The sequence below is a fragment of the Malaya genurostris genome, chromosome 3 (genome assembly GCF_030247185.1).
Source record: "Malaya genurostris strain Urasoe2022 chromosome 3, Malgen_1.1, whole genome shotgun sequence".
NCBI classification, from domain to species: Eukaryota; Metazoa; Arthropoda; class Insecta; order Diptera; family Culicidae; genus Malaya; species Malaya genurostris.
Genome location: NC_080572.1, coordinates 281,934,273 through 281,961,079, shown reverse-complemented (window position 1 = coordinate 281,961,079; position 26,807 = coordinate 281,934,273). Strand labels below are relative to the sequence as shown.

The window sequence follows — 26,807 nt, the reverse complement described above, 5'->3', positions numbered from 1 at the left end:
TTGGAAACTGCATCCGATTCGAAATGCTTCAAAAAGTGGTGAAGTCGAATTCATTCGGAAGATCACTTGAAAAAGTGGATCTTGTAGGTAGATCATTTTATTTTCAGTTATATAGCCTAAATCGACTTCGTTTAAAGAAGCGAATGGCATTGAAGGAATTTTGGTAGGTAGACTGCCATTAGATCTGCCATTAAAAGAAAATGATTTGGCCGATCATCCTATTAATAAATTGTTTTCGTTAGGAGATGAACTGCAAGGCGTTCCTGTGATTATTTACATTAAAAGAACTAAGTGGTAGTTTTCTACCTGTTACCAAAGCGTAACTGTCATTAGAAGAAGATGATGACGGGGTCGATCTACCTGTCAATAAATTGTTTTCGTTAGAAGACGAATTGGAAGGCGTACCTGTTTTGCCTTTCTCTATAGAAAGGTATTAGAATTGCTGGAAAAACCGACTTTCGAACGGAGCCTCGGAGACCCATAGTGTTATATACCATTCGACTCAGTTCGTCGAGATCGGAAAATGTCTGTGTGTGTGTGTATGTGTGTGTATGTGTGTATGTGTGTGCACTTTTCGAAGATATTTGAACGCGCTCAATTTTCTCAGAGATGGCTGAACCGATTTGAACAAACTTGGGCTCGTTTGAAAGCTACTGTCGGGACATTGATCAAGTTCGAAGATCAAATGGCTGTGACTTTTAGTTCCGGAGATATGATTGTATAAGTGACGTAACCGACAAAAAGCGTTGTATTTGAACGCGCTCAATTTTCTCAGAGATGGCTGATCCGATTTTAACAAACTTGGGCTCGTTTGAAAGCTACTGTCGGGACATTGATCAAGTTCGAAGATCAAATGGCTGTGACTTTTAGTTCCGGAGATATGATTGTATAAGTGACGTAACCGACAAAAAGCGTTGTATTTGAACGCGCTCAATTTTCTCAGAGATGGCTGATCCGATTTTAACAAACTTGGGCTCGTTTGAAAGCTACTACCGGGCCATTGATCAAGTTCGAAGATCAAATGGCTGTGACTTTTGGTTCCGGAGATATGATTGTATAAGTGACGTAACCGACAAAAAGCGTTGTATTTGAACGCGCTCAATTTTCTCAGAGATGGCTGATCCGATTTTAACAAACTTGGGCTCGTTTGAAAGCTACTGTCGGGCCGTTGATCAAGTTCGAAGATCAAATGGTTGTGACTTTTGGTTCCAGATATATGATGGTATAAGTGACGTAACCGACAAAACACGTTGATTTTTACCGCTCTTGTATATATAAGGGTGCCAAAATTTTGGGATCAACTCTATTTTCGTAAAGTTCTAGTGCTCAGAAGCTTAAGCACCTCGAAAAAAGCCTTCATGCAAAATTTGACCTAAATCGGACATGCTTAAGGGGTGCTGCCCGGTGGTAAAGGTTTGACAATTTTCGATCTTGAAAAAGCACCATAGGGGGGAGTACATGAAATTTCCAAAATCGAAATTTTTTTTTGATGCCAAAACTCTTAAAACTGCATAAAACATCGAAATTTAGTGTCATCTCAAAAAAAATTTTTTAGAAAAAATCAACTTTCATATTTTTTCTAAGTCCCAAAAAGTCGATTTTTTCAAAAAAAAATTTTTTAGAGATGACACTAAATCTCGACGTTTCATGCAATTCTAAGCCTTTTGGCATCAAAAATTTTTTTTCGATTTCGAAAATTTCATGTACTCCCCCCTATGGTGATTTTTCAAGATATATGAAAACATCACTAAGTGGACTAAGAAGGCTTTTTTTAGATTAGCATCACTGTTCTCATACAAATAGGCAACGCAAATGTCAAGCACTAGTTTGGAAAAATGATGCTGACTGTGTGACATAAACACTGAAGCATGCTTTTGTGAACTACTCGAATCAATCTGAATCAATTAGTTTCGAAATTAGTATCCGAAATTATTTAATAAAATTATGAAATACATTTTCATGAGACTGTTATGAAAGAAGAGAAAGGCATTATCACACCACTAGGTGGATTAAGAAGGGTTTTTAGATTAGCATCACTGATTACAAATAGGCAACGCAAATGTCAAGCACTAATTTGGAAAAATGATGCTGACTGTGTGACATAAACACTGATGCATGCTTTTGTGAAATACTCGAATCAATCTGAATCAATTAGTTTCGAAATTAGTATCCGAAATTATTTAATACAATTATGAAATACATTTTCATGAGACTGTTATGAAAGAAGAGAAAGGCATTATCACACCACTAGGTGGATTAAGAAGGGTTTTTGTTTTAAATTCGAAGAAATAAGTGCCTTAGAAGAATTAGGCGTGGCATTTGTAACGGTTTTTTGATTTTCAGGTATGTTCTGTACATTTAAGGTTGTTAATTTGACTTGTTGTCTAAGCGAACGAGCGTTCAATTTTTTCCCCTGGCAGGACATTTCAAACAATTGGATTTATGATTTCCATTGCAATTCGAACATGAAACATTGGACAAACGTCTTTCGAATGCGATTTACCACAATTCAAACACCGTATATCAATATGACCAAACTTGTATTTGGTCTGATGAGATACCTGGAATTGTTCTCTATCGAACACGAATTCCAAAGAACCGAAGTGATGAATCCACCATCGAATCCCGCTCAAAAACTCTACTCTTCACAACATAAAATTTTACTGAATCAAAAACGCAATTTTGTAATAACGATTTGAATCTGGTTTTAAAACTAATCGCTAAATTCTGGCGCGTGCATAGGAAAAAGCATGGCACACTAAGATGAGACCAAACATACGAAAAATTTTGCGTTCGTTGACAAACTTGCTCATTGAGAGTCGCTGTTGTTTCGCTGAGTTGATTTCGTAGTGTTTCATTTAAAATTCGTGTATTTCATCGGAACCAAGCAGTAAACAGAAAAACGTGTAACATTAAAAACACGAAACCAAGCGATTTTTCATATTTGACTAGCGTGCGAGTTTGTGTGAGTGTGTGTGCTTACCTCTGCGGCTAAAGAGAGTGGTGTTTTTTTCGAACTGTTTGTTGCCATTGATAAGCCCGTTAGCAGAATTCTCCTTTGAAAAAGCACTGTTGAAAGCAAAACTACGATATCACAGCGGAAAAATAAAACGGAAACTGAAACTGAAACAATAAAACGCAACCACCCTAATGTAACGGAATGTACGTTTTTCCACACGTTTTCACTATAAATCAGTGGATAAACTTTCCACTCCAAACAACTCAGCGTGAAAAAATTTCCGCTCGAACCAAACATCCATCCAGGGCCACTGTGCAGTAGTCAAACCCTCCCTCCTTTCCCGTGGCTGTTGCCTGTGTCTCCCCACCACCTTCATTCCCGAACGCGACACCGACTATAACTAATCGAATCTAATTCAGTTCCAGCCGGATGCGATGCTTCGGAACCCACAGCATCCTACCGCCGATGGGTCCGCTTCGAGAACGGAAATATCTCTCCACCGTTGCTGCAGCCGGGAGACTATGGCGGTGGCAGGTCATCGACTCAACGGGTTCCGACGCCCTATCCCAGTCCACCCAACGAACGGGAAAACCACGAGATATTCGATCAATTCGCTACAGCGAGGGCAGAACGGGGCCAGCAACCAAATGTAGTGGAAAATGTTCCCCTGATTGATGCTGTCCTGGACGATTTGCTAACGTTCTCGAAGACACTTGTGCCACGCGGTTCGCCTTTTGTGTCCACTGAACGCGAAGAAGCAAAAATCGTCGAAATAAATGACGATAATCTAATTAATTTATTGGCTGATGATGACCACGCTGGAAGCGCTGTGTTTGATCCCGTCGATTCGGCGATGAAAAGTTCCCGTCTAAATCCGGACGTTAACGAAACGGCATCCGACCACGGTGTAGGCAGCTTTCGAGGACAATCATATGACAGGAATGCCAATGAGCCACAAGAGCAACTGGCGCAAAATCGTTCGGACGACAGTGGCCGGGACGATTGTTTGAATACGAGCCGGAATCGAGAGGACATATTCAACACCGTAGCCATTTTCAACTGGAATCCGATGGATGTCTATCACCAGCACGGTCTGTTTATGATTGATCCTCGTTTTGCACTTGCCGACCAACGGGCCACCACCATCGGGCCATCGCCGGAGCCCATCCGTGACCGAAGTAATGACCAGTGGCAACTTGGAAAGACAACTGACAGTGACCAGAACCGGTGGAATGCGACACATTTGAATTCATCAAAGCATGAGCAGCCTTCCAACGATGAGCATCCGACGCGCGAAGATGACGATGATGCTGATGCTGACTCCGTTACTATTGGCATACTGGAAATAACTGATGGTGCAGATCCGTCATCGGTGGACGTGAATTCATTTGCAACTCAACGAGACGAAGGCGAAATGGCCACCACCACCTCCGGCTTGCTGGAAAGTCATAAAATCCCAAACGACAGCCGGACCAGCCCGGCCGTGGACCATTTTTACGACTCAGCTCACGTCGAATATCCGGTTAGACTAGACTGGGACCCGTCCCGGTCCGTCCCCGTCGCTAGCGTCCCCGTCGAACAATTGCCACCGCTGGTGGAATCTGATTATGATAATGATGCCGGCCAACGGAGTGCCATCATCAGCAGCAGCAACAGCAGCACTTCTTCACTGTTGCAGTTCACCGACGGAACCGCAGGTACGCGTCGTGGTTTTCATACGTACGTGCAGTGAATGTCTGTCTATTCGTTATGTCACATTAAAGGAAGCCCTGTGTCTGTCAGCGCAGTGCTACTTCCGCTTCCGCTCCCGTAATGAAAGAAGTTGTAACCGATGTCATCAAAACGGAAATAAAAGTCTGTGTAACTAATTCTGTGTTTTATGTTTGAATCACTTCAAGCAAAGAAATGTGTCATAATGCGATTTGTTTCGATTTCATGCTGCCGCAGCATCGGTTGCATTAAAAATCATCAGGAAACCGTCCGTTCCATTCATATACTGTTAAATACCACCAAACGGTGCAATTAATTAATAACATACACAATTCATGTCGATAATTGAAATGTGAAACAAGCCACCAGTTTTGCATTGAAAAAATACTAACAATTAGACTATCCGCAGGCATTTCACAATAAACACCCCTGCGGGAGTGTAAAAGTTCACAGAAAAAAAACCCTGTTTCAATCTACCTAACGGTGTGATAATACCGTTCTTATTCTAATAATAATAATCTAAGGTCAAGTTATAAAATCGAGGTTTGAAATCAAATAAATTTTCTACTAGGGAGAAAATTCGAACACACGCTGCAATCTTCGTTGAAGCAAGCCTGTTGATGGAGAGTCGATTTCGCCGTTGATAATCTTCGCCACAAATGCAGCTTGTTGGATCTTCCTTTGTCGTTCCAAGGTGTCAAGACCGAACAGGCGACATCTTTCAGCGCAAGCCGAAAAAAATCTTGTTTGAACATGCTCAATCCGCAAGTTCCAAACGAGCTACCATGGACTCCTTACCAAACTGATATTTTTCAGCTTGCATCCATAACCAAGCAGCAAAGCGGCAAACAGTGCGAACAGAAGGGGTCCCATATTACTGCCTTGTGGAACTCCTGAGCTATTCGCGAACGGGGATGAAACTGAGGTTCCCAACGGTACTCGTAGAATTTCTCTACCACACAAATAGGAACTCAATCATTCCATGAACTTGTGTGTCGCACCAAGTCGCATCAGGTTACGTAATAGAGTTCGGTGGTCTATACGATCGAATGCTGCTTTCTGGATCGGTGCACACTGCATCAATTTGAACCCTTTCCTCCATCCGCGAAAAGCAGGTCGAGGTAAAATCGAGCAAATTTGTATTTCGATTGATATATAACTTTTTGTACGAGACAGAACAACACAGCTGACAACTATTTCGAATAGCTTGCAGGCAGCAAATAGGCTCAGGGTTTACTTGAAAACAATTTCGGGATAACACCAGATCTCGACGTTTCATGAATTTCTAAAACAAAACAAGAAAAATGTGTAACTTGGGTAATCCGCGTAAAAAACCTCAATGTATGGATATTTGCAGAACGGATTTGATGTGTAGGTACCAAATAACGATGTTTGAGGTCGACTCGACCCCTACAATATGAATAAGGATTTTCAAGAAATCTTGATATACCAGAAATCACCATATCGAATTTGGAGACGAGCTCAAACATAATTTTTTAATAACCAATCTGTTCCGATAATACTCTTATTTCAAGGGTTTTCAAGGAATCTCGTAAAACCGGAAGTCGCCGGATTATATTTCGGAACAATCTCAAACATTGTTTTATTGCATCTAATCATCAAATCCGTTCCAAAAATATTTCCATTATAACAGTTTTCAAAGAATACATGTCAACCAAAATTTGTCACCTTGGATTTCGAAACGACCCCAAAAATAATTTTCGGGCTCCTACTAATCAAATTCGTTCAGCGAATACCAATGTTGTAAGGGTTTTTAAGGAATCTCGCTATAACAGATTTCAGAAGGAACTCAAATATCGCTCTAATCGTTACATCAGTTACGAAAATATTCAATCCATCCCGAAAATACCCATATTCAAAGAATATCCACAAATCGGAAGTCGCCATCTTGGTTTTCTAAAATACACTCTTACCAGCCGCTACCTAATTCTGGGTCAAAACCTACCCAAAATCAACTAAAGTGCATCTCCCCAATTTTAGGTAACGAGTGAATTTAAGTAAATGTAAGTTTAGTACAAGTGTTATGCCATAACAAAGCACACTACCCATTTTTACCGATCAACTCAAAGTTTGAGTAGATGAAGACCTAATTTTAGATAGTTTTAGATTATAGAAAAGCTCGAAAATGAATGATTTCTCCTCAAAAAATAGGTAAACTTGATTTTCAGTGTACATCATTTTCCAAAATCTACTCTTAATATCGTAGTAGTTTCCATGGAACATAAATGAGCCGAAAATCGTTTTCATTGTATGCAAAAAGTTCTTTTTACGAAGTAGGTTCGTAAAAAAAGATCACGTTATTTGGGATTTATTTCGTTAAAAAGTATTCGTAAACGGAGGTTTGTGTGTACTGCGCACTCCACAAATGTTACGGGAGAAGGATATTTATTAGTATATAGTTAAGTAATAGTAGCATTCGCGCGTGACTTAGTTTCCGATTTCTAGCAGCTCGATCCAATTGTTTTTTTTTTAATATCGACATAATTCCATAATAAATTTTCAGTAAATTATCAGTAAACTTGGCACTGGAACATTTTACAACGGAGTTTGTAGCAAGTGACTCTAAAAAGGGGATTTATTGTAAAATGTATCTTATTTGTCAACAAACGTAGGGGGGAGGGTATGGAGGATTCAGACTAGGAGAAGGGGATCTTGGAAATTAATTTTCATCTCCCTCCTTCGACACTCTTTGACAAGCACAGAGACTTTCTACACAACTCGGAGGACAGAGAGCTGTAGTAAGTTCACCAACAAAAGGGGAGTTAGAGTTGACTTGTTGACTAATACAGATACTACTTTCACATCGAAATAGATTATAAGGTTATTCTGAGGGATAGAGAGTGTAGCAAGTGTCCCAAACAAAAAATATAAGGTGGAATATGTATTTTTTACAAAGAGAGATAAAATTGATCTGGATTGACGAATAAATCATACAATCAATGTGCTGTTAATTATGTTCCAATTGCGATGGAAATCATGAATCCTATTATTTGAAATGTCCTGTCAGGGAAAAAATTTAAACGCTCGTTCGCTTAGACAACAAGTCAAATCAACAATCTTAAATTTACAGAACATTCCTGAAAATCAAAAAACCGTTACAAATGCCACTTATTTCTTCGAATTTAAAACAGAAAACAGGTACGCCTTCCAATTCGTCTTCTAACGAAAACAATTTATTGACAGGTAGATCGACCTCGTCATCATCTTCTTCTAATGGCAGTTACGCTTTAGTAACAGGTAGAAAACTACCACTTAATTCTTCTAATGTAAATAATCAAAACACAGAAACGCCTTCCAGTTCATATTCTAACGAACACAATTTATAAATAGGTAGAACGGCCAAATCATCTTATTCTAATGGCAGTTCTAATGACAGTCTACCTACCAATATTCAATGCCATTGGCTTCTTTAAGCGCAGTCGATTTAGGCGATCTAGCGGAAAATAAAATGATCTACCTACAAGACCAACTTTTTCAAACGATCATCCGAATGAATTCGACTTCATCACTGTTTGAAGCAATTCAAATCGGATGGCAATTCGAAAATAATATTATAATGAATTTAAAATTTAACAGTGATGTTAAATAATTATTTGAATATTTTAAATTGGAATGCGATCTTTAAAATCGAGATTAATTTTATAATTTTCTCAAAGTTCACAAAATTCATATTGCCATTGTGATAGAAACTTTTCTCAAACCAAATGTCAAATTGAAAAGCAATCCACATTATGTGGTTCATCGATTTGACAGGTTTACTGGAATGAGTGGTTGAGTTGCCATTTTTGTCCAACGGCAAATTAAACATCGAATTTTTGGGAATCGAAGTTGAAAATATTAATGGAATTTATTTCATCGCTGTAGCCATTCCAATGCACCGGCGAACAATTTAATTTCTTTAAAGGCGATTTGCAAAAACTCACAAGATGTCGACCGAAATTGTTCGTAATAGGAGACTTAAGGTCTGAGGACAGAGGGTCGCGTGTTGAGTCGACCACGTGGCTCGCTCAATTCCCTTTGCGCACCGTATTTCTCTTGTACTCTCTCGAATATGAGCAAACTGTACCGGGTTGCCAGCATACATTTTATTATTTTGGTGAGAAGTTTTATCACATTAATCTATCGTATGGGTTGGACATTACATGGATTCCAATAAACGATGAAAAAATATTGAACTTTCACAAAGATTGAATGTCTGTGTGTTTGGCAGCCTTGTCGAGCCAATTTTATTTCTCGCTCCTTTTTCAGAATGCTATCAGGAAATCAAAGCGAAAAAATGTATTCGAAGCTGGTAACACTCTCTCAGATTTGAAGGGCTGAGGCCAGTGGGCCGCGTATAACCACGTACCTCGCTCTACGTATTACATTTTTCTCCATGCTCTCTCGCATATGTGCAAAATGACTCTCGATGGGCCGGGTGGCCAAGAAAGGTTGGATATTTTCGGTTACAAGTTTGACTACATCACATAAAATCCAATAAAGCTACCGCTTGTTTGGCAGCCTTGCATAGCCAATTTTATTTCTCTCTCATTTTTCGTTACGTTACCAGGGAACTGGAGCAGAAAACAATGGCGCCGCCATAGAAATCGGCTCACCTTCACAAAAATAACATTCACTTCATTTTTATCGCGACAACATATATGTTTTTATGCACTAATCGCATCTAAATTAAATTATCTAGACATTGTCAGGACAGATTTTTGATTCATGCTTTTGAAGGCGAGATATTCAATGAACAAGTTGAAAGACGGCGTTTTCAGCTATGCAATTCTTCCTTCCGAAAAAAGACTTTCCCGACTCAATGAATCATGAAATGAAACTAATTTTCTAAGAGATTGTCAGTTGGGTTTTTTTATATTCGTCACCGCTTCTGAGAAAATCAGAATTGAAGCATGAAAATAGCCCTCTAAAACACCCTAAAACATACTGCCTTCAGCCCTTAATGCAACTTTTCGGACATGTAGCCTTTGTCAATAAATGTCACTTTGTATATCTCGTTTTTACCAATATTGATCTAGACTGTCTTTTGGAAATGGCCAAACATTTTTCAACAATATTGTTTAAATGATTATAGCCGAAAAATGAGATATTCTGTGATAATGTATTGTACTAGTGATATTCGTAGTGTTTTAAGTCAAATTTTCGAAAAAAAATTATTAGAATAGTTCCAAATTGAATCGAACACTAAATATCAAAAAATATATTATAATTTTCTCGTAAGCCAATTTACAAAAAAAGTAAGAACATAAATGGTGAAAACTTTTACTCTGAAATATTGATGTAACTCGATCAAATGAAGAAGTAGAAAGGTGGCTTCTTCAGCAAAGTTGCTTAGAATAACATTTTCTACAATTTCGCCGTGAAGTGCAATAGTTTTTAAATTTAATTAAGAATGTTCGTTTATACTACGGTCGATATGCTACTCGGCTTAATATTGAAGCTCCTTCTCCCTCCTTCTTTATCCGGACTTGAAACCGGCACAGCTGATACGAAATTCATATTTTCAGTTCTAATTCTAATTCTAAGGTTATTTCAAGAAATCGTTCCATTGATCTATTACTTCGACCAAAAATTATAACTAATTTGGGAATTTGAACATCAAATTTTCCGAAAAAAGTCTTTGAACAACTACTTTACGAAGTATATTCGTAAAAAAATACGTTTTTTGGATTTGGTTCGTAAAACAGGTTCCGTAAAAAGAGGTAACGTAAAAAAAAGTGGTCGTAAACGAAGGCGCACTCAACAATTCATGGACTTTCCGAGTAAGGTGTCATGTATAAATTACGTCACGATAAATTTTGATAACTTTAATGCCAACTAGGGGAAAACCCACTAAAGTTAGTTTATGTCAAACTTGCACTACAAAAGGCATAAAACCTCTTCATTTTTTCCACCATCAGATTACAATCATTCGAGTGATACGTTTTCCTTTGATCCATAGAAGTTCCACAGAAAATAAAACTGATTAGGCAGTAATTCGAACAGCGATTTCTTGAAGTCAAAGAAACCAAAACAGTACAGATTTTCAGTTCAGTTCGTTACTGAAGTTCCGGAAAGACTTGATTCACAGTGGGTCGTATGCATAGAATTATTTGTTACAAAAACTGAAGACGTTTATTCTCAGCTGCAAATCGCTTGCCAAATCAAGAATTAAAACCATTTTGCTATTTGGGTATACACATTCGGAAGGAGCTCAGACTTCCGAACATCGGTTCAAAAGTTAGTTTTCTCAGTGATTGCATAACTTTTCATTTTCACATTCACAGGTGATAATCGAAAACAAAGCTAATCATCAAGCCATTCGATACATTTGCACTGCATAGCCACTTCAAAACATTTCAAAACCACAACCCCGTAATTAGTGAAAGTAATCAATTGACAACACCGCACTCCAAGAGCTCTGCCCCATCAGCTTCTTTTTTTCGGTATCATTTACCAGTAGCTGACGATCCGGATCAAATATCGCAACGCTTCACCGACTCGTCGTCATTCATTCAAATAATTGAAGAACCACGTTCCTTCAATCAATCTTTCTGACATTTGACGGTAATGAGCTGGCCTTTCGGTACCTCATCCTCCAGAAAAAGAGTCAACCGGTCTGCATCCCGGCGAAACCGAACCAACCCTACACCCGGCACCGAGTAAGTCGAACTTGTAATTCATTTGCATAATTTTGACATTCAACATTCAGACACGGTCAGTTCAGTCAGTGCAGTGGTGCAAATTGTACTTGAATGCAGGATGAACTAACTTTTAAACTCTGTTTGCTGCAGCAATGGAGTTAGGTTTCGAAGTTTTAGAGTTGCTTCCAAACGATTGCTGATTGCAAATGCAACTATGATATCAACCGGACTTGGGAGGTGTTTGTCCGTCCGTTCTAACAGGAATGTATTCTATTTCATTCGAGTCAATAACAACAAATAACAAATCAGCATAAAATAATTATTGATGAAATCAAGTGTGTAAATTTAAATTTAAATTTAAATTTAAATCTGTGTCATTTCTATTTGCCCTGCTGAAGCAAGAGAAAAAAGGCTGAACTTAATCTCCGGAGAGATCGCTTGGAGGAGCAAAATAGAAAATGTTATTAGGATTGGTTAGCGCCAATAAAAAACGTTGCACCCGGGACGAGTGCCCCATTCGCCAATCCCCTTAAAACACTGTCTGCAGCCAACAGAAAAGATGCCCCTGGATAACCGAATCATAAGTAAGAGACTAAAAGATAGATAGTAGCCGAAAATGAAAATAATTGTTTAACGCATACTCGAACTCATTTTCGCCAGAAAGTTCCGATTTGGCAAGCAATTTACTACCGCAGGCAAAAGAACTTAAATTCTCGTCACAGATGAATCCATGAACTCAAAGTTTCACAAGCAAAAATGTCTGAAAAATCTTAGAAGTGTTTGAAAAAAGAAAGCGTTCTACCAGTCATCATAGAACAAAAATGTCGTATCTAATACTGACAAGATTTGGCTAGCTGCCACTACAGACCATAGATACTCCAGTGGTATCGGGCTGTCATGAATGAATTTCAATGAGAGTTTCTTCACCCAAACAAATATGTTATCAACTTTGTCCAGTCAAACAATATTAAGTTATTAAAGTACTTTTTCGAGCAACTCTCCGCAATATTTTTTTCTCAAGTTTTTGAAGGTGTTTTATTTCCAAGCATTTTTACGAGCGGATATGTTAGTGATTTTCGAGCAGCTTCTTTACTCGAGCTAACAGTTTTTTTCGAGCGAATTTATCGACTGGTTTTCTAACCATTTTCAAGCAGTTTTCATGAACTGTTTTTCTGAGCAATATTTCGAGCAGTTTCTCAATAACCCTTTATTGCAGTTTTGTTTTGAAAATTTTTCAAGCAGTTTCTTTCGAGCACTTTCCTTCAGTAATTTTTGATCAGTTTTTTCGTTCAGTTTTCACAAGCAGTTTCTAGATCAGTTTTTAAAGCTATGTTTTCGAGTAGTTTAAATAAATAGTTTTTCAAATGGTTCTTTACTTCTTTTTTTTTCTTTACAAAATTTTTTGTTCTAAATCTGGACGTTTCATGCAATTTAAAGACCTTTGACATTAGATTCTAGAAATCTCAAAATTTTTCCGTCTCAGGAAGTCGATTTTGAAAAAAAAAACATTTTTCGACATGACACTAAATCTCAACGTTTCATGCAATTTATGCAGATAGTTGGCATCAAAAACAAACTATGTTTAGATGTTCTCAAAATTTGTTTGTCTCAAATAGTCGATTTTTTTTTTCAAACAAAATTTGTCTAAATCTAAATGTTTCATGCAATTCTAAGACCATAGGCCTTTAAAAATGTTTTTTTCTTCGATTGTGGATATCTCAAAATTTTTCTGTCTCAGGAAGTCGATTTTGAAAAAAAAAATTTGAGATGACACTAAATCTCGACGTTTTATACAATTCTAAGATCTCTGACATATCAGGTGTACAACTTTGCTTCCGCCGTTTTCCGATAGGTGGCTGTACCGGCTGAGGCTGGTTAAAATGCATAGACGATAATGCCTTTAAAGTGAGTGTGTACAGTGCCTAACGAATTGTCATCGCCGTTTCAGTGACAGTTGTTCTTGTTTTCGTATTATTCACGCTTGAAAATGTCTGTTTATGTGCCCAATTCTCGCCATTTGCGTTACAATTCGAAAAAAATCTCAGAAACTTACGGTAATGCTGCTCTTAGTAAAAGAACGTACCGGGAGTGGTTTCAACGTTTTAAAAATGATGATTTCGATGTCGAAGACAAACATGGTGGTGGAAGAGAAAAAACCTTCAAAGATGAACAACTAGAAGCATTGCTTGATGAAGATTCGTGCCAAACCTAAGAAGAGCTTGCCGAATCGTTGGGAGTGAGTCAGCAAGCCATTTCAAAACGTCTCAAGGCCCTGGGAATGATTCAGAAAGAAGGAAACTGGGTGCCGTACGAGTTGAAACCGAGGGAAATCGAGCGCCGTCTATTTGTATGTGAACAACTGCTTCAAAGACAAAATCGTAAAGGGTTTTTACATCGAACGTAACCGGTGATGAAAAGTGGGTTCGATACGATACTCCTAAACGCAGAAAATCATGAGAAAAGCCCGGGCATGCTACTTCGTCGAAGGCAAAACCGAATATTCACGGTGCCAAGGTTATGATTTGTATTTGGTGGGATCAGCTCGATGTGATTTACTACGAGCTCTTAAAACCGGGTGAAAACATCACAAGAGATCGCTACCAAACGCAACTGATGCGCCTTAGTCGCGCGCTAAAAGAAAAGCAGCCACAATATCAAGAGCGACATGAGAAAGTCGTCCTCCAACACGACAATGCTCGGCCTCACGTCGCAAAAGTGGTCAAAAAGTACCTGGAAACGCTGAAATGGGAAGTCTTGCCCCATCCGCCGTATTCCCCAGATGTCGCCCCTTCTGACTTCCACCTGTTCAGTTCGATGGCACACGGCCTGGCAAATCAACATTTTCAATCCTTCGAAGAGTTGGAAAAATGGTTTGCTTCATGGATAACGTCAAAAGAGGACTCCTTTTTTCGAGCCGGGATCCGAAAATTGCCGGAAAGATGGGAGAAAGTTGTCGCTAGCGACGGACAATACTTTGAATAATACATCTGTAAGCACTTTTTCGCAAAATAGCTTTTAATTTTGAAAAAAAAAACGGCGGAAGCAAAGTTGTACATCTAATAAAAGAAATTTTTTTGTCGATTTTGGAAATCTCAAACTTTTCTGTCTCAGGAAGTCGATTTTTTTCAATAAAAAAAATTGTTCGAGGACATTCAATCTCTACGTTTCATGAAAATTTAAAGCCTTTGACATCAAATTTTTTTTCGATTCAGGAAAGCTCAAAAAATTTCTGTTTCAGAAAGTCGATTTTTTCAAAGCAAGTTTTTTTTTTCGAGATGACAATTGTTAAATCACAATTATGGAATTCTAATACCTTTTGCAAGAAAATTTAGTTTTTCGATTTTGGAAATTCCAAAATTTCGCCAGTCCCAGATGATTGATTTTTCAAAAAAAAAACTTTTTTGAAATGACACTAAATCTAGAGGTTTAATACAATTCTAAGACTTTGGGCATCAAAATTTTTTTTCTAAACCTCAAAATTTTTTTCAAAAAAAACTTTTTCGAGATAACACTAAATCTAAACGTTTCATGCAATTCTAAGCCTTTTGGCATCAAAAAATTTTTTTTTGCGATTTCGGATATATGTAATATTTTCTTTCTCAGAACGTCCACTGTTTCAAAAAACAATTCTCAAAGTGACACTTAATCTCGATGTTTCATTCTTTTGAAAGAAACATTTTTTCCGAGATGACACTAAATATCGACGTTTCATGCAATTGCAAGGCCCTTGGCATCAAATTTTTTTTTTCGGTCTTGGAAATCTCAAAATTTGACTGTCTCAAAAAGTCGATTTTTTTACACAAAAAAAATTTAAGAATGACACAAAGTCTCTACTTTTGATGCAATTCTAAGAAATCTTTCTCCTCCCTTGAGACCACCTACCAACCCCCCCCCCCCCCCTTAAACCATCTGGTTCCTACGCACGGGCCTGAAGAGGGTGGTCCAAATTTGAATTGAAATATGAAATCTAACCTTTTTAATTAAATTTAAAAATTATTGCTTTCTACATCAAAGTTGTAGGAAATTTCATTTTGAGCAACTTTGCTGAAAAAGCCGCTTTCTTGACTCTTCATTTGATCGAGTTTCATGAATTTTGCGATGTATAATTAGGGTGGCTCTAAAAAATCAAAATCAAAATTATTTCAAGCAATTCTTTTTGTAATAAATTAATGAAAATTTGACAACGAAAAAAATTATCTTCGCCTGTTGTTTCTTTGTTTGAGGCCATCGTTCAAGTACCATGCGCGCGGATGGTTATTGGAAATTTTCGATGGAAATCTTTAAAAATGAGTCTTTTTGTGATCTTTCACAATTATCTAGAAAAATAAAGCGATGATATGATTATTTTTTTTCGAATAAAAGTTTTTCTGGTTGCAAGGATTACATTCAGACAAATTTTTGGAAAAGCTTTCCACGCTTTTCATGTAAAACAACGAATTTCATAAAACCGATTTTGTTCTATTTTGACGATTTGGAAGTACTAAATGAAATACAAATTATTTAGCAACGATGCTAATTCTATTCATAAACGGAATAATGCTAGTTTTACAAAGTTTTCTAAGTTTTCCACAAAACAAGATCAATTTTGCAATAAGCTGAAGCAAATACGCTTCAGCTTGAATGCTATTTTTGATAACACAGGGAAAATCCTCCGAATTTTTCAGCCAGTTTTGCCTTGCAGTTAGATAAAAGTTTTTCACAGGTCTTTATATTTTTGGTTTTAGCAAATTTTTCCAAATTTCCATAGAAAATTTCATAAAACCACCCGCGCGCATGGTACCTGGACGATGGCCTTAGATGAGTTAAGGAAACAACACCCTCTCAGACTTCTTTTCAAACTTTCTTTATTGTATGACCTATCAAAGACCGTATATGGTTCATTTTTATCGATCTGGCATCTGTTGAATATTGATTATAGAAGGTTGACTAATATTTGATGAAAAACCAATCATAACTTTTCAGTGGTAGTTTATATTGAAAGACGTAGTGAAGTACAATTGTGCGCAATAATTAGCTTTACAACTTTTCCGAAGACGATTTTCTCGTAAAACTGCTCACAAAAAAGTTAGAATAAAACAAGTGATTTTTTAAGGGCCCCTCTACTTTTACTCCGGAAAATTGACGTAACTCGATCAAATGAAGAGCTAAGAAACGGGCCTCATTAGCAAAGTTGCTCGAAGTTTTTTTCCCTACAACTTTTCTGCGGAGTACAATAATTTTTTAATTCAATTATAAAATTAGTGAAGACACCAACTACACAAAAAAAACTTTTGTGAGGATACCAACTACAAAAAAACTAATATTTAATAGTAAAAACATTTTTGTCCCACTAATTTCCCGTTTCGGACCACTGTGCATTGTATTTCATGGTGCTTTTTCAAGAACCAAAATTTTACATAGCGACTTTTTTTGAGGATGCTTAAACTTTTAAGCACTACCGAAATAACGAAATTAGAGATGACCCTAGAATATTGGCACTCCAATAGCAGGTTCTGAATTTGAAAACCTTAAATAAAATTTGAAACCGTTTTAAAGAGTTAAGTTCTAAAAGTGATTCCAGATATTAACTTCTGAAACTGAATTCAGGAATTGAATTCTGGCTCAGAAGTCAGTTCCAACTTCAGATTAGGATTAGGCGAGAAATTTAGATTCAGAATTCAGATCTTAAATTCACATCTTGAATTTCGTTCCAGAATTTTGCACTTGAAATCCTAGATCAGAATTTTGGGTTCGAATCCCGAACACAAATTCAGTTCCAAAATCTAATCGAACCAGTTCCAGAATCGAGAAGTAGGATTCGGTTCCAGAGTTATAGTTTTTAACTCTGAATCTGTAATCTGAAATTAATTTCTAAACCTGAAATTATGTTAAATTGCGTATTTTGTGTATTGAAAATAATTCTAACATTAAATCAAAAACAGAAACTGTCTGCCAAAATCAATTTTACGTATTTCGATAATTTTAAATACAGTTTCCGAATGACTGGGTTCGACACGGGAATCGGCTGGTGCAAATTTGACACAATTGAACAATCGTGGTAACAGCGGCGATCGCAGCAAGCCAAGCTCCCACCACAATCAAACCCTTCACTAAACAAAATTTACATTCCGCATCAAAGTGTGATTATTTCAACACCAACACAACCGAAGTTTGTAATGAACACTCGCGTAAAATGTATCAACAAGCGGCCGGGTAAGCTTTTATTCATTTCAACAATGGCGCTGGCTGTCGGCGAAACACTCGAAATGTGGCCTCCACCGGCATTGAATCTCGGGAATGTAATAAATATTGAAGCATCATTTCACATAAATGTAAAGCAAATATTTCATTCGAACGTGGATCGCGAGCGAATGCACACAGAAAATGCGGAAAAAAGTATTCGTATTCGATGAAAAAAAAACTACTCGCTGGAATCCGGAGCAATCGGACGGACCGGGTGCAGTCGGACCGAAAATCGATGCAAATTCCTAAAGTGGTGGTGGTGGTGGTGTGAGGGAAAAAAAACGAACAGACTCGCCCAATAAAAAACGGATTCAGATAAAAGTAATAATGTTAAACTATTTGTTCTGCTTTTTCGCTACCACCCACCCAACAACCCACCTCCATTTGCCCTTGCAAATTTACCTTCCATTTCTCACACCTTCAACCCTCAGCAGAGATAAACTTCCCGACCATTGCGGAAAATCATCCGGACTGCATGCATGCATGGGTTTACCCGTTCTTCTTGAAACCCGATAACCGACCCATCAGTCAGAGTTTGGTCTGCGGAATAATGTTTGCTGAAGTATGATTTTTTGAATGATTACGTGTTTGAAATCTCGAATAATAATGACGTTCCGGCGAAACGATGAAACGAGTAACGCAGGTCTACTCTGCACACTAAAAGCAGCAGGCTTTGAATGGAACAGAATGAAGTGCTGCCAGAACAGTGATGGTAACAGTCGTCACTGGGAGCACACACACACACATAACACACATGTGGCAAAGCGATTTTGGATTTTGAGCTGGAAAACGGTTGGGATTATCGCGTTCCCAAGCTTGAATGAAAAGTGAACAAACCGAAAGGTAGGAGGAGTGAAAAAAAAACAGCTGAATAAATCACGCAACGTTGAATATTGAACAGGGGAAAAACCCAAATGAAAGGAAATAACAAGCTTTGGTGTTAACAGCGCAGTGAGCAGTGAAAAACGTGGTGCTACACTGTAAAATAACCGACAGAGTGGTCATTAGGGTGGAACATTAGGGTTGTATGGGAAAAAATGAAAATGTTTATTTTCTTACTCCCCAAAATTTCCTTTTGTGTTATATAAAAACTATGCAAAATTTTAGATCAATAGATAGAGTCCAAGAAGAGTTCAATAAGAGGACAGGAAGTGGTTGAAAGCAGGCTACGAAGAGACCAAAAATAGTCCGAAACAAGTTCCAGAAAAACCCAAGAAAATTTTAAGAAGAGTCCAAGAAAAGTACAAAATAGTTCTTGTAGAATCCAAGAAGAGTCCATGAAAAATTTAAAACGAGTCCAAAACGAGACAAAGAAGAGTCTAAGAAGTGTTCAAAAATAGGCTACGAAGAGTCTAAAAATAGTCCAAGAATAGTCCAAGATGTTTTTTAAGAGCATAAGAAGTGTCTAAGAAGAGTCCAAGAAGAGTTCAAAAAGAGTCCAAGAAACGTCCAAGAAGAGTCCAAGACGAATCCAAGATGAATCCAAAAAAAGTCCAAGAGGAATCCCAAAACATTCCAAGAAGAGTTCAAGAAAAGTCCAAGAAGAGTTTATTTAAAATCAAAGAAGAGTCCAATAAAAATAAAAGAAGAGTCCATCTAGAATCTCCGGAAAGTCCATGATGTATCCATTAAGAGTAAAAGAAGAGTCCGAGAAGTTTCTAAAAAGTGTTCAGAAATAGGCTACAAAGAGTCGAAAAAAGTCCAAGAAGAATCCAATCGCATAAGAAGTGTCTAAGAAATGTCCAAGAAACGCCCCAGAAGAGTCCATAATGAGTATAAGAGGAAGCCAAGAAGAGTCCAAGAAAAATCCAGAAAGAGTCAAAAAAGAGTCCGAGAAGAGTCTAAGAAGTGTTCAAAAATAGGCTACTAAAAGTCAAAAAATAGTAAAAGAAGAGTCTAGGATTTTAAAAAGCATATAGGAAAAGTCCAGGAAGAATCCAGAAGAAGTCTAAGAAGCGTTCAAGAATAGGCTACGAAAAGTCTAAAAATAGTCGAAGATGAGTCCAAGAAGTCTTCCAAGAGCATAAGAAGTGTCTAAGAAGAGCCCAAAGGGAGTCTAAGAAGAGTTAAAGACGTTTCCAAGAGGAATCCCAAAAGACTCCAAGAAGAGTCCAAGAAATGTCCAGCAAGACCAAAAGTCCAAAAAGAGTCCGAGAAGAGTCTAAGAAATGATCAAAAATAGGTTACGAAGAGTCTAAAACTAGTCTAAGAAGAGTTCAATAAGAGTGCAAGAAGTGGTTAAAAGCAGGCTTCGAAGAATCCAAAAATTGTTCGAAAAGAGTTCAAGAAGAACTCAAGAAGATTTAAGGGAGAGTCCAAAAAAAAGTTCAGGAAAAGTCTATGTAGAATCGTCAAAAATAGGCTACAAAGAGTCTAAACATAGTTCAAGAAGAGTCCAAGATGTCTTCCAAGAGCATAAGAAGTTTCTAAGAAGAGTCCAAGAAGAGTCCAAGAAAAATCCAAGAAGAGTCCAAGAAAAGTCCAGAAAGACTCCAAAAAGAAGTTCCGAGACGAGTTTAGGAAATGTTCAAAAATAAGTTACGATGTCTAAAAATAGTCCAAGAAGAGTCTAGGATTTTAAGAAGAGTCCAAGAAGAGTCCAAGAAAAATCCAAGAAGAGTCCATCTAGAATCCCAGGAAAGTCCACGAAGAATCCAATAAGAGTCCAAGAAGAGTCCGAGAAGTGTCTAAGAAGTATTCAAAAATAGTCTACAAAGAGTTTAAAAATAGTCCAAGAAGAGTCCAAGAAACGTCCAAGAAGAGTCCATAACGAGTCCAAGAGGAATCCAAAAAGAGTCCAAGAGAAATCCCAAAAGAATCTAAGAAGGGTTCAAGAAGAATGCATAAGTTCAAAAGTGGTAAAAAGATAGGTCTCGACCTATCTTGAGAGAAGTTCAAGAAGAGTCCAATGCACTATAAAAAGGTTAAAAATATTGCAACAAAAAGTTCAAAAAAAAACCAAGAAGAGACTTGAAAAAGTTCTAGAAGATTCCAAGAATAGTCTAAGAAAACACAAAAAAGAGTTCTAGAAGAGTCCGAGAAGAGTCCAAGAAAAAATCTAAGAAGAGTTGAAGAGTCCAAAATGAGTCCGAGAAGAGTTCAAGAAGATTCCAAAAAGAGTTCAAAAAGAGCCCCATAAGATTCCAAGGAGAGTCCAAGGCGAATCTAAGAAGAGTCCAAGAAGAGTGCAAGAAATGTTTAAAAGTAGTCTACGAAGAATCCAAAAATAGTCCGAAAAAAGTTTAAGAAGATTTTAAGAAGAGTCCAAGAAAAGTCCAAGAAGAGTCCATGAAGATTCCAAGAAGAGTCCAAGAAGAGTCCAAGTAGAGTCCGAGAAGAGTCCAAGAAGAGTCCAAGATGAGTATTAAAAGTGCCTAAGAAGAGTCCAAGAGGAGTCTAAGGGGATTCCAGGAAGAGTTCGAGAAACGTTCAAAAAGAGTCCAAGATGAGTCTAAAAAGAATTCAGAAAGAGTCCAAGAGGAATCCCAAAAGATTTTTCAAAAAGAGTCCAGCGATAACCCGAGAAGAGATTGAGAAAAGTTCAGGAAGATTCCAAGAATAGTCTAAGAAAAAAACCAAAAAGAATTCAAGAAGAGTCCTAGAAGTGTGCAAGAGGAGTTCAAGAAGAGTACAAAACGAGTCCAAGTCAAGTTTCTGAAGTTTCTCAAGTTTCTCAAGTTTCTCAAGTTTTTCAAGTTTTTCAAGTTTCTCGAGTTTTTCAAGTTGAAAGTTGAAAGTTGAAAGTTGAAAGTTGAAAGTTGAAAGTTGAAAGTTGAAAGTTGAAAGTTGAAAGTTGAAAGTTGAAAGTTGAAAGTTGAAAGTTGAAAGTTGAAAGTTGAAAGTTAAAAGTTGAAAGTTGAAAGTTGAAAGTTGAAAGTTGAAAGTTGAAAGTTGAAAGTTGAAAGTTGAAAGTTGAAAGTTGAAAGTTGAAAGTTGAAAGTTGAAAGTTGAAAGTTGAAAGTTGAAAGTTGAAAGTTGAAAGTTGAAAGTTGAAAGTTGAAAGTTGAAAGTTGAAAGTTGAAAGTTGAAAGTTGAAAGTTGAAAGTTGAAAGTTGAAAGTTGAAAGTTGAAAGTTGAAAGTTGAAAGTTGAAAGTTGAAAGTTGAAAGTTGAAAGTTGAAAGTTGAAAGTTGAAAGTTGAAAGTTGAAAGTTGAAAGTTGAAAGTTGAAAGTTGAAAGTTGAAAGTTGAAAGTTGAAAGTTGAAAGTTGAAAGTTGAAAGTTGAAAGTTGAAAGTTGAAAGTTGAAAGTTGAAAGTTGAAAGTTGAAAGTTGAAAGTTGAAAGTTGAAAGTTGAAAGTTGAAAGTTGAAAGTTGAAAGTTGAATGTTGAAAGTTGAATGTTGAAAGTTGAAAGTTGAAAGTTGAAAGTTGAAAGTTGAAAGTTGAAAGTTGAAAGTTGAAAGTTGAAAGTTGAAAGTTGAAAGTTGAAAGTTGAAAGTTGAAAGTTGAAAGTTGAAAGTTGAAAGTTGAAAGTTGAAAGTTGAAAGTTGAAAGTTGAAAGTTGAAAGTTGAAAGTTGAAAGTTGAAAGTTGAAAGTTGAAAGTTGAAAGTTGAAAGTTGAAAGTTGAAAGTTGAAAGTTGAAAGTTGAAAGTTGAAAGTTGAAAGTTGAAAGTTGAAAGTTGAAAGTTTTCGAGACCGATTTCAGTTCTTAAAAAAAACAGAAAAGAATACACAGCCTCGGCTGCTGAAAGTTGAAAATAACTAAATAAGTTCGATGTGAACGGTGCACAAAGTAAATCTTCCAACTGAATCCTCCCGATTGAAGCAAGGCAAGGCAAATACCGACTTTTTAAATATTGCGTCGTTACAAGTTTCCATTCAATCGGGTGGGAATAACGAGAACAACCAAGAAATTTTTTGCCATTGCGCAGAGAAAATTAAATTGATAGTGACACTGGAGCATTTCAATGGAATAAAATAAAAAAGGAAAAAGATCTTCGGAACTAATTTATGGTCCTTCAAAGAACCGAATCGTTCAGTTTCTTAAATTTAAAAAAAGTTTTGAAGGTCAGTGGTTCGATACGAACGACGTCTAAAGCAATCGACCGGTCAATAAGCCACAATTGCAGCGGAATTGATTTGAACGCATTTTCTTCTTAATTAATTTAGAACCAGTTGGATTAGCCTGGATACGCTTTTCAATCGTTTAGCATAGCGGGCAGTTTTCAGTTGAGCTTGACAACTCAGACTTAAATTTTTTTTTCTAGCCGTATTGCAACCTGTTTGCAGAAGAATTCACACTCATAGTACGTCTTGTATGCAACGATTTCATATCTTTCCCAAAGTAGATTATTATTTAAAGCAACAAATCGGTTTACTTCGCCTTACAGATGAAACTGAATGACAATCGAACTACTAGCATTATTAACACTCCAAATACCAAACCTCAAAAAAAGTTGGAACGGTAACTTTGAGCTGTCATAGCTCAGCTATTTTTCAACGAATCTCAATAAATTTTATACCCTCGAATTTTGTGAAGTTCGTAGATTGATTTCAAAAATTTGTAGCAGACGATTGGTAAAGAAAAACCAATGAAAACTTGATTTTTCCCGTTCCAAGTTTTTTTCACGCGCCCAATATGCCCTATCTGCTTTCCAATTTTCTTTCCTTTGGCATAAACGTCGCATAGAACATATTGAATACTTCAACTTCACCGAGTCATATCTTTGTTGTTAGTTTACTGATCTCCAAATTTGTTCATCATTGGAAAGGTACTACTTCCAGAAATAAAATGCACTAAAAAAACCCTTCTTAATCCACCTAGTGGTGTGATAATGCCTTTCTCTTCTTTCATAACAGTCTCATGGAAATATGTTTCATATGTTATAAAATAAATTTAGACACCAATTGATTCAGATTGATTCGAGTAGTTCACAAAAGCATGCTTCAGTGTTTATGTCACACAGTCAGCATCATTTTTCCAAACTAGTGCTTGACATTTGCGTTGCCTATTTGTATGAGAACAGTGATGCTAATCTAAAAAACGTGCTTAATCCACCTATCAGTGAGATGATACCTTTTTTTATCAATCCGCATGTGTTTTTTTCATGAATATTCTTCGGTTTTCATGACATTATTTTAATGACCGTCGTTTTAAGCTGCAATTTGACATTTTAATTACTCATTACTCTATCTAAAAAGGTTACAATCGATTAAACTTTTCATGATATGTCGAAGTGAGTTCAACTTTAGAATTTACGGTAATTTAAGGTACTTCCAGAGCCGGTATTCAGGAACCAGCATAAACCAAACCGATTCGTATGGCCATATGACGAATAAATTGCAATAGTTTTGAGTCCAACTTTCAAGCTTTTCGGGATTATCATCTTCTATATCGGTTTGAATTTTAAAAATTCATCCTCCTGTAATTCCAGAATCGGAAGTCAGCATTGAATAAAATTAATTAATTTTGTGTGGGACTATAAGTTTATTTTAATTTGAATTTATTTCTGAAATTCGATTTGGCTTTATATGAGAAAACGATTGAGCTTTGAGAAACGATTCGATACTGGAGCCGGAATTCGAAAATCGGTGTAGCCGAAGTCAGACAAATTCACCTGATTAGTTTACATTTGTTTCAATATGTTTAAAAATCAGTATAGACATCTTTGAGAAACATCAAGTTAAATTGTTGGGTGCCTTCCGAATCGAAAACTGAATACCACTAAAACTGAAATAAGTTTATTTGGTTGTCGACTATTCAAATCAGCAAATCTTAGATGATTCTTAGATATCATTTGAATCTTAGATCGGTTCAGCCATCTACGAGGAAAATAAGTTACACAATTTTAATTTCGTTTCACATATCATCCTGTAGTTCCGGAACCTGAAGTCGGATCCAAACATAATTCAGGAACCTTGTTTAGGAGCATACGAATTTTCATATGAATCTGAGTTTGTAGAAAACGGTTGAGTCATCTTCGAAAATAAGGTAAAAAATTGAGTGAAATTATTTGTCACATACGCATTTGCTGATCTCGACGAACTGATTCAAATGGTATATGTGTGTTTTGTTCTTCCAGCATTTATTGCTGTAAGCAGTTTAAATCAATATAATTATGAAATTGTTCAGAATTCGGAAGTACTGCCATCTTTCCAATATGTCATATTCGAACGATTATGTTGCCAAAAACGAACCGTGCTAAAATTGGTCCGAGGCAAAATGTCATGAAAAATCATGCTGTTCACAGTCTTTTTGGTACTTAGAAACTATTGTATGTAACAGTATAAAAAATCGTGTTTTACGTTGCTCCCAAGCCTTTCTTTGCCGTACAGCGCTCAGAACTTCTACTGCTGGAATATGGGGGAAAAGTCGCTTACACAAAAAATTCGATATCTCCGTTAAAAATGGACGGATTTTAACAATCTATGGCTTGTTGGATAGCTATTACCGTGCGGAATCTAAGTCTGAAAACATATTCTGTTTTCAAGGTCAATTGTGACAGATACTGTCAAAAACTGTGATACTGAAAATTTTGACATAAAACTTCGTATAACTCAAAAAGTAAACATCCGATCTCAAAACCATTCAATAGCGTTCTGGGTGACATCCGATCTCAAAACCATTCAATAGCGTTCATTTGCGACTAGTTTGATCAAAATCGGTCCAGCCATCTCTGAGATCTCGACCTCTTAGTTGACAACACACATACAGACACACACACATACACACACACACACACACAGACATTTGCTCAGTTCGTCGAGCTGAATCGATTGGTATACGACATTCGGCCCTCCGGGCCTCGGAAAATTTTTCGAAAGTTTGAGCGAATTCTATACCTATTTTTTATATATATAAAAAAAGGTAAAAAGCCTTCTTAGTCCACTTAGTGAAATTTTCATATATCTTGAAAAATCACCATAGGGGGGAGTACATGAAATTTCCAAAATCGAAAATTTTTTTTGATGCCAAAACTCTTAAAACTGCATAAAACATCGAAATTTAGTGTCATCTCAAAAAAATTTTTTTTGAAAAAATCAACTTTCTGGGACTTTTCATATTTTTTCTAAGTCCCAAAAAGTCGATTTAAAAAAAAAATTTTTTTTCGAGATGACACTAAATCTCGACGTCTTGAAAAAGCACCTTTTTCAAGATCGAAAATTGTCAAACCTTTACCACCGGGCAGCACCCCTTAAGCATGTCCGATTTAGGTCAGATTTTGCATGAAGGCTTTTTTCGAGGTGCTTAAACATTTGAGCACTAGAACTTAACGAAAAAAGAGGTGATCCCAAAATTTTGGCACCCTCATATATATAAGAGCGGTAAAAATCAACGTGTTTTGTCGGTTACGTCACTTATACAATTATATATCTGGAACCAAAAGTCACAACCATTTGATCTTCGAACTTGATCAATGGCACGACAGTAGCTTTCAAACGAGCCCAAGTTTGTTAAAATCGGATCAGCCATCTCTGAGAAAATTGAGCGCGTTCAAATACAACGCTTTTTGTCGGTTACGTCACTTATACAATCCTATCTCCGGAACCAAAAGTCACAGCCATTTGATCTTCGAAATCGATCAATGGTTCGATAGTAGCTTTAAACGAGCCCAAGTTTGTTAAAATCGGATCAGCCATCTCTGAGAAAATTGAGCGCGTTCAAATACAACGCTTTTTGTCGGTTACCTCACTTATACAATCATATCTCCGGAACCAAAGGTCACAACCATTTGATCTTCGAACTTGATCAATAGCCCGACAGTAGCTTTCAAACGAGCCCAAGTTTGTTCAAATCGGTTCAGCCATCTCTGAGAAAATTGAGCGCGTTCAAATACAACGCTTTTTGTCGGTTACCTCACTTATACAATCATATCTCCGGAACCAAAGGTCACAACCATTTGATCTTCGAACTTGATCAATGGCCCGACAGTAGCTTTCAAACGAGCCCAAGTTTGTTCAAATCGGTTCAGCCATCTCTGAGAAAATTGAGCGCGTTCAAATATCTTCGAAAAGTGCACACACACACAAACACACACACCCACATACATACACACACACACAGAAATTTTCCGATCTCGACGAACTGAGTCGAATGGTATATAACACTATGGGTCTCCGAGGCTCCGTTCGAAAGTCGGTTTTTCCAGCAATTCTAATACCTTTCTATAGAGAAAGGCAAAAACGAAAAATAGGGTTGTCTACCCAAAGTTATAATGAAAACTGTAGAAAGATGGTCTAAGAAAAGGTGAGACTTTTTACAATGATCGTAAATATCTCGAAATTCAAAGCGATGTCCTATATATTTTTACACATCATTCGATTGCTAGTGA

General features: G+C 37.0%; 1 protein-coding gene across 1 annotated transcript in view; it reads left to right on the top strand.

The window, feature by feature from the left end:
* The window catches only part of LOC131434357 (uncharacterized), a 289,695-nt gene that overhangs the window by 15,075 nt on the left and 247,813 nt on the right, over positions 1 to 26,807 (top strand). The window contains exon 3 of the mRNA XM_058601025.1: positions 3,379 to 4,656. Coding sequence (XP_058457008.1) covers positions 3,379 to 4,656 — 1,278 coding nt within the window. The remainder of the gene's footprint in view (positions 1 to 3,378; positions 4,657 to 26,807) is intronic.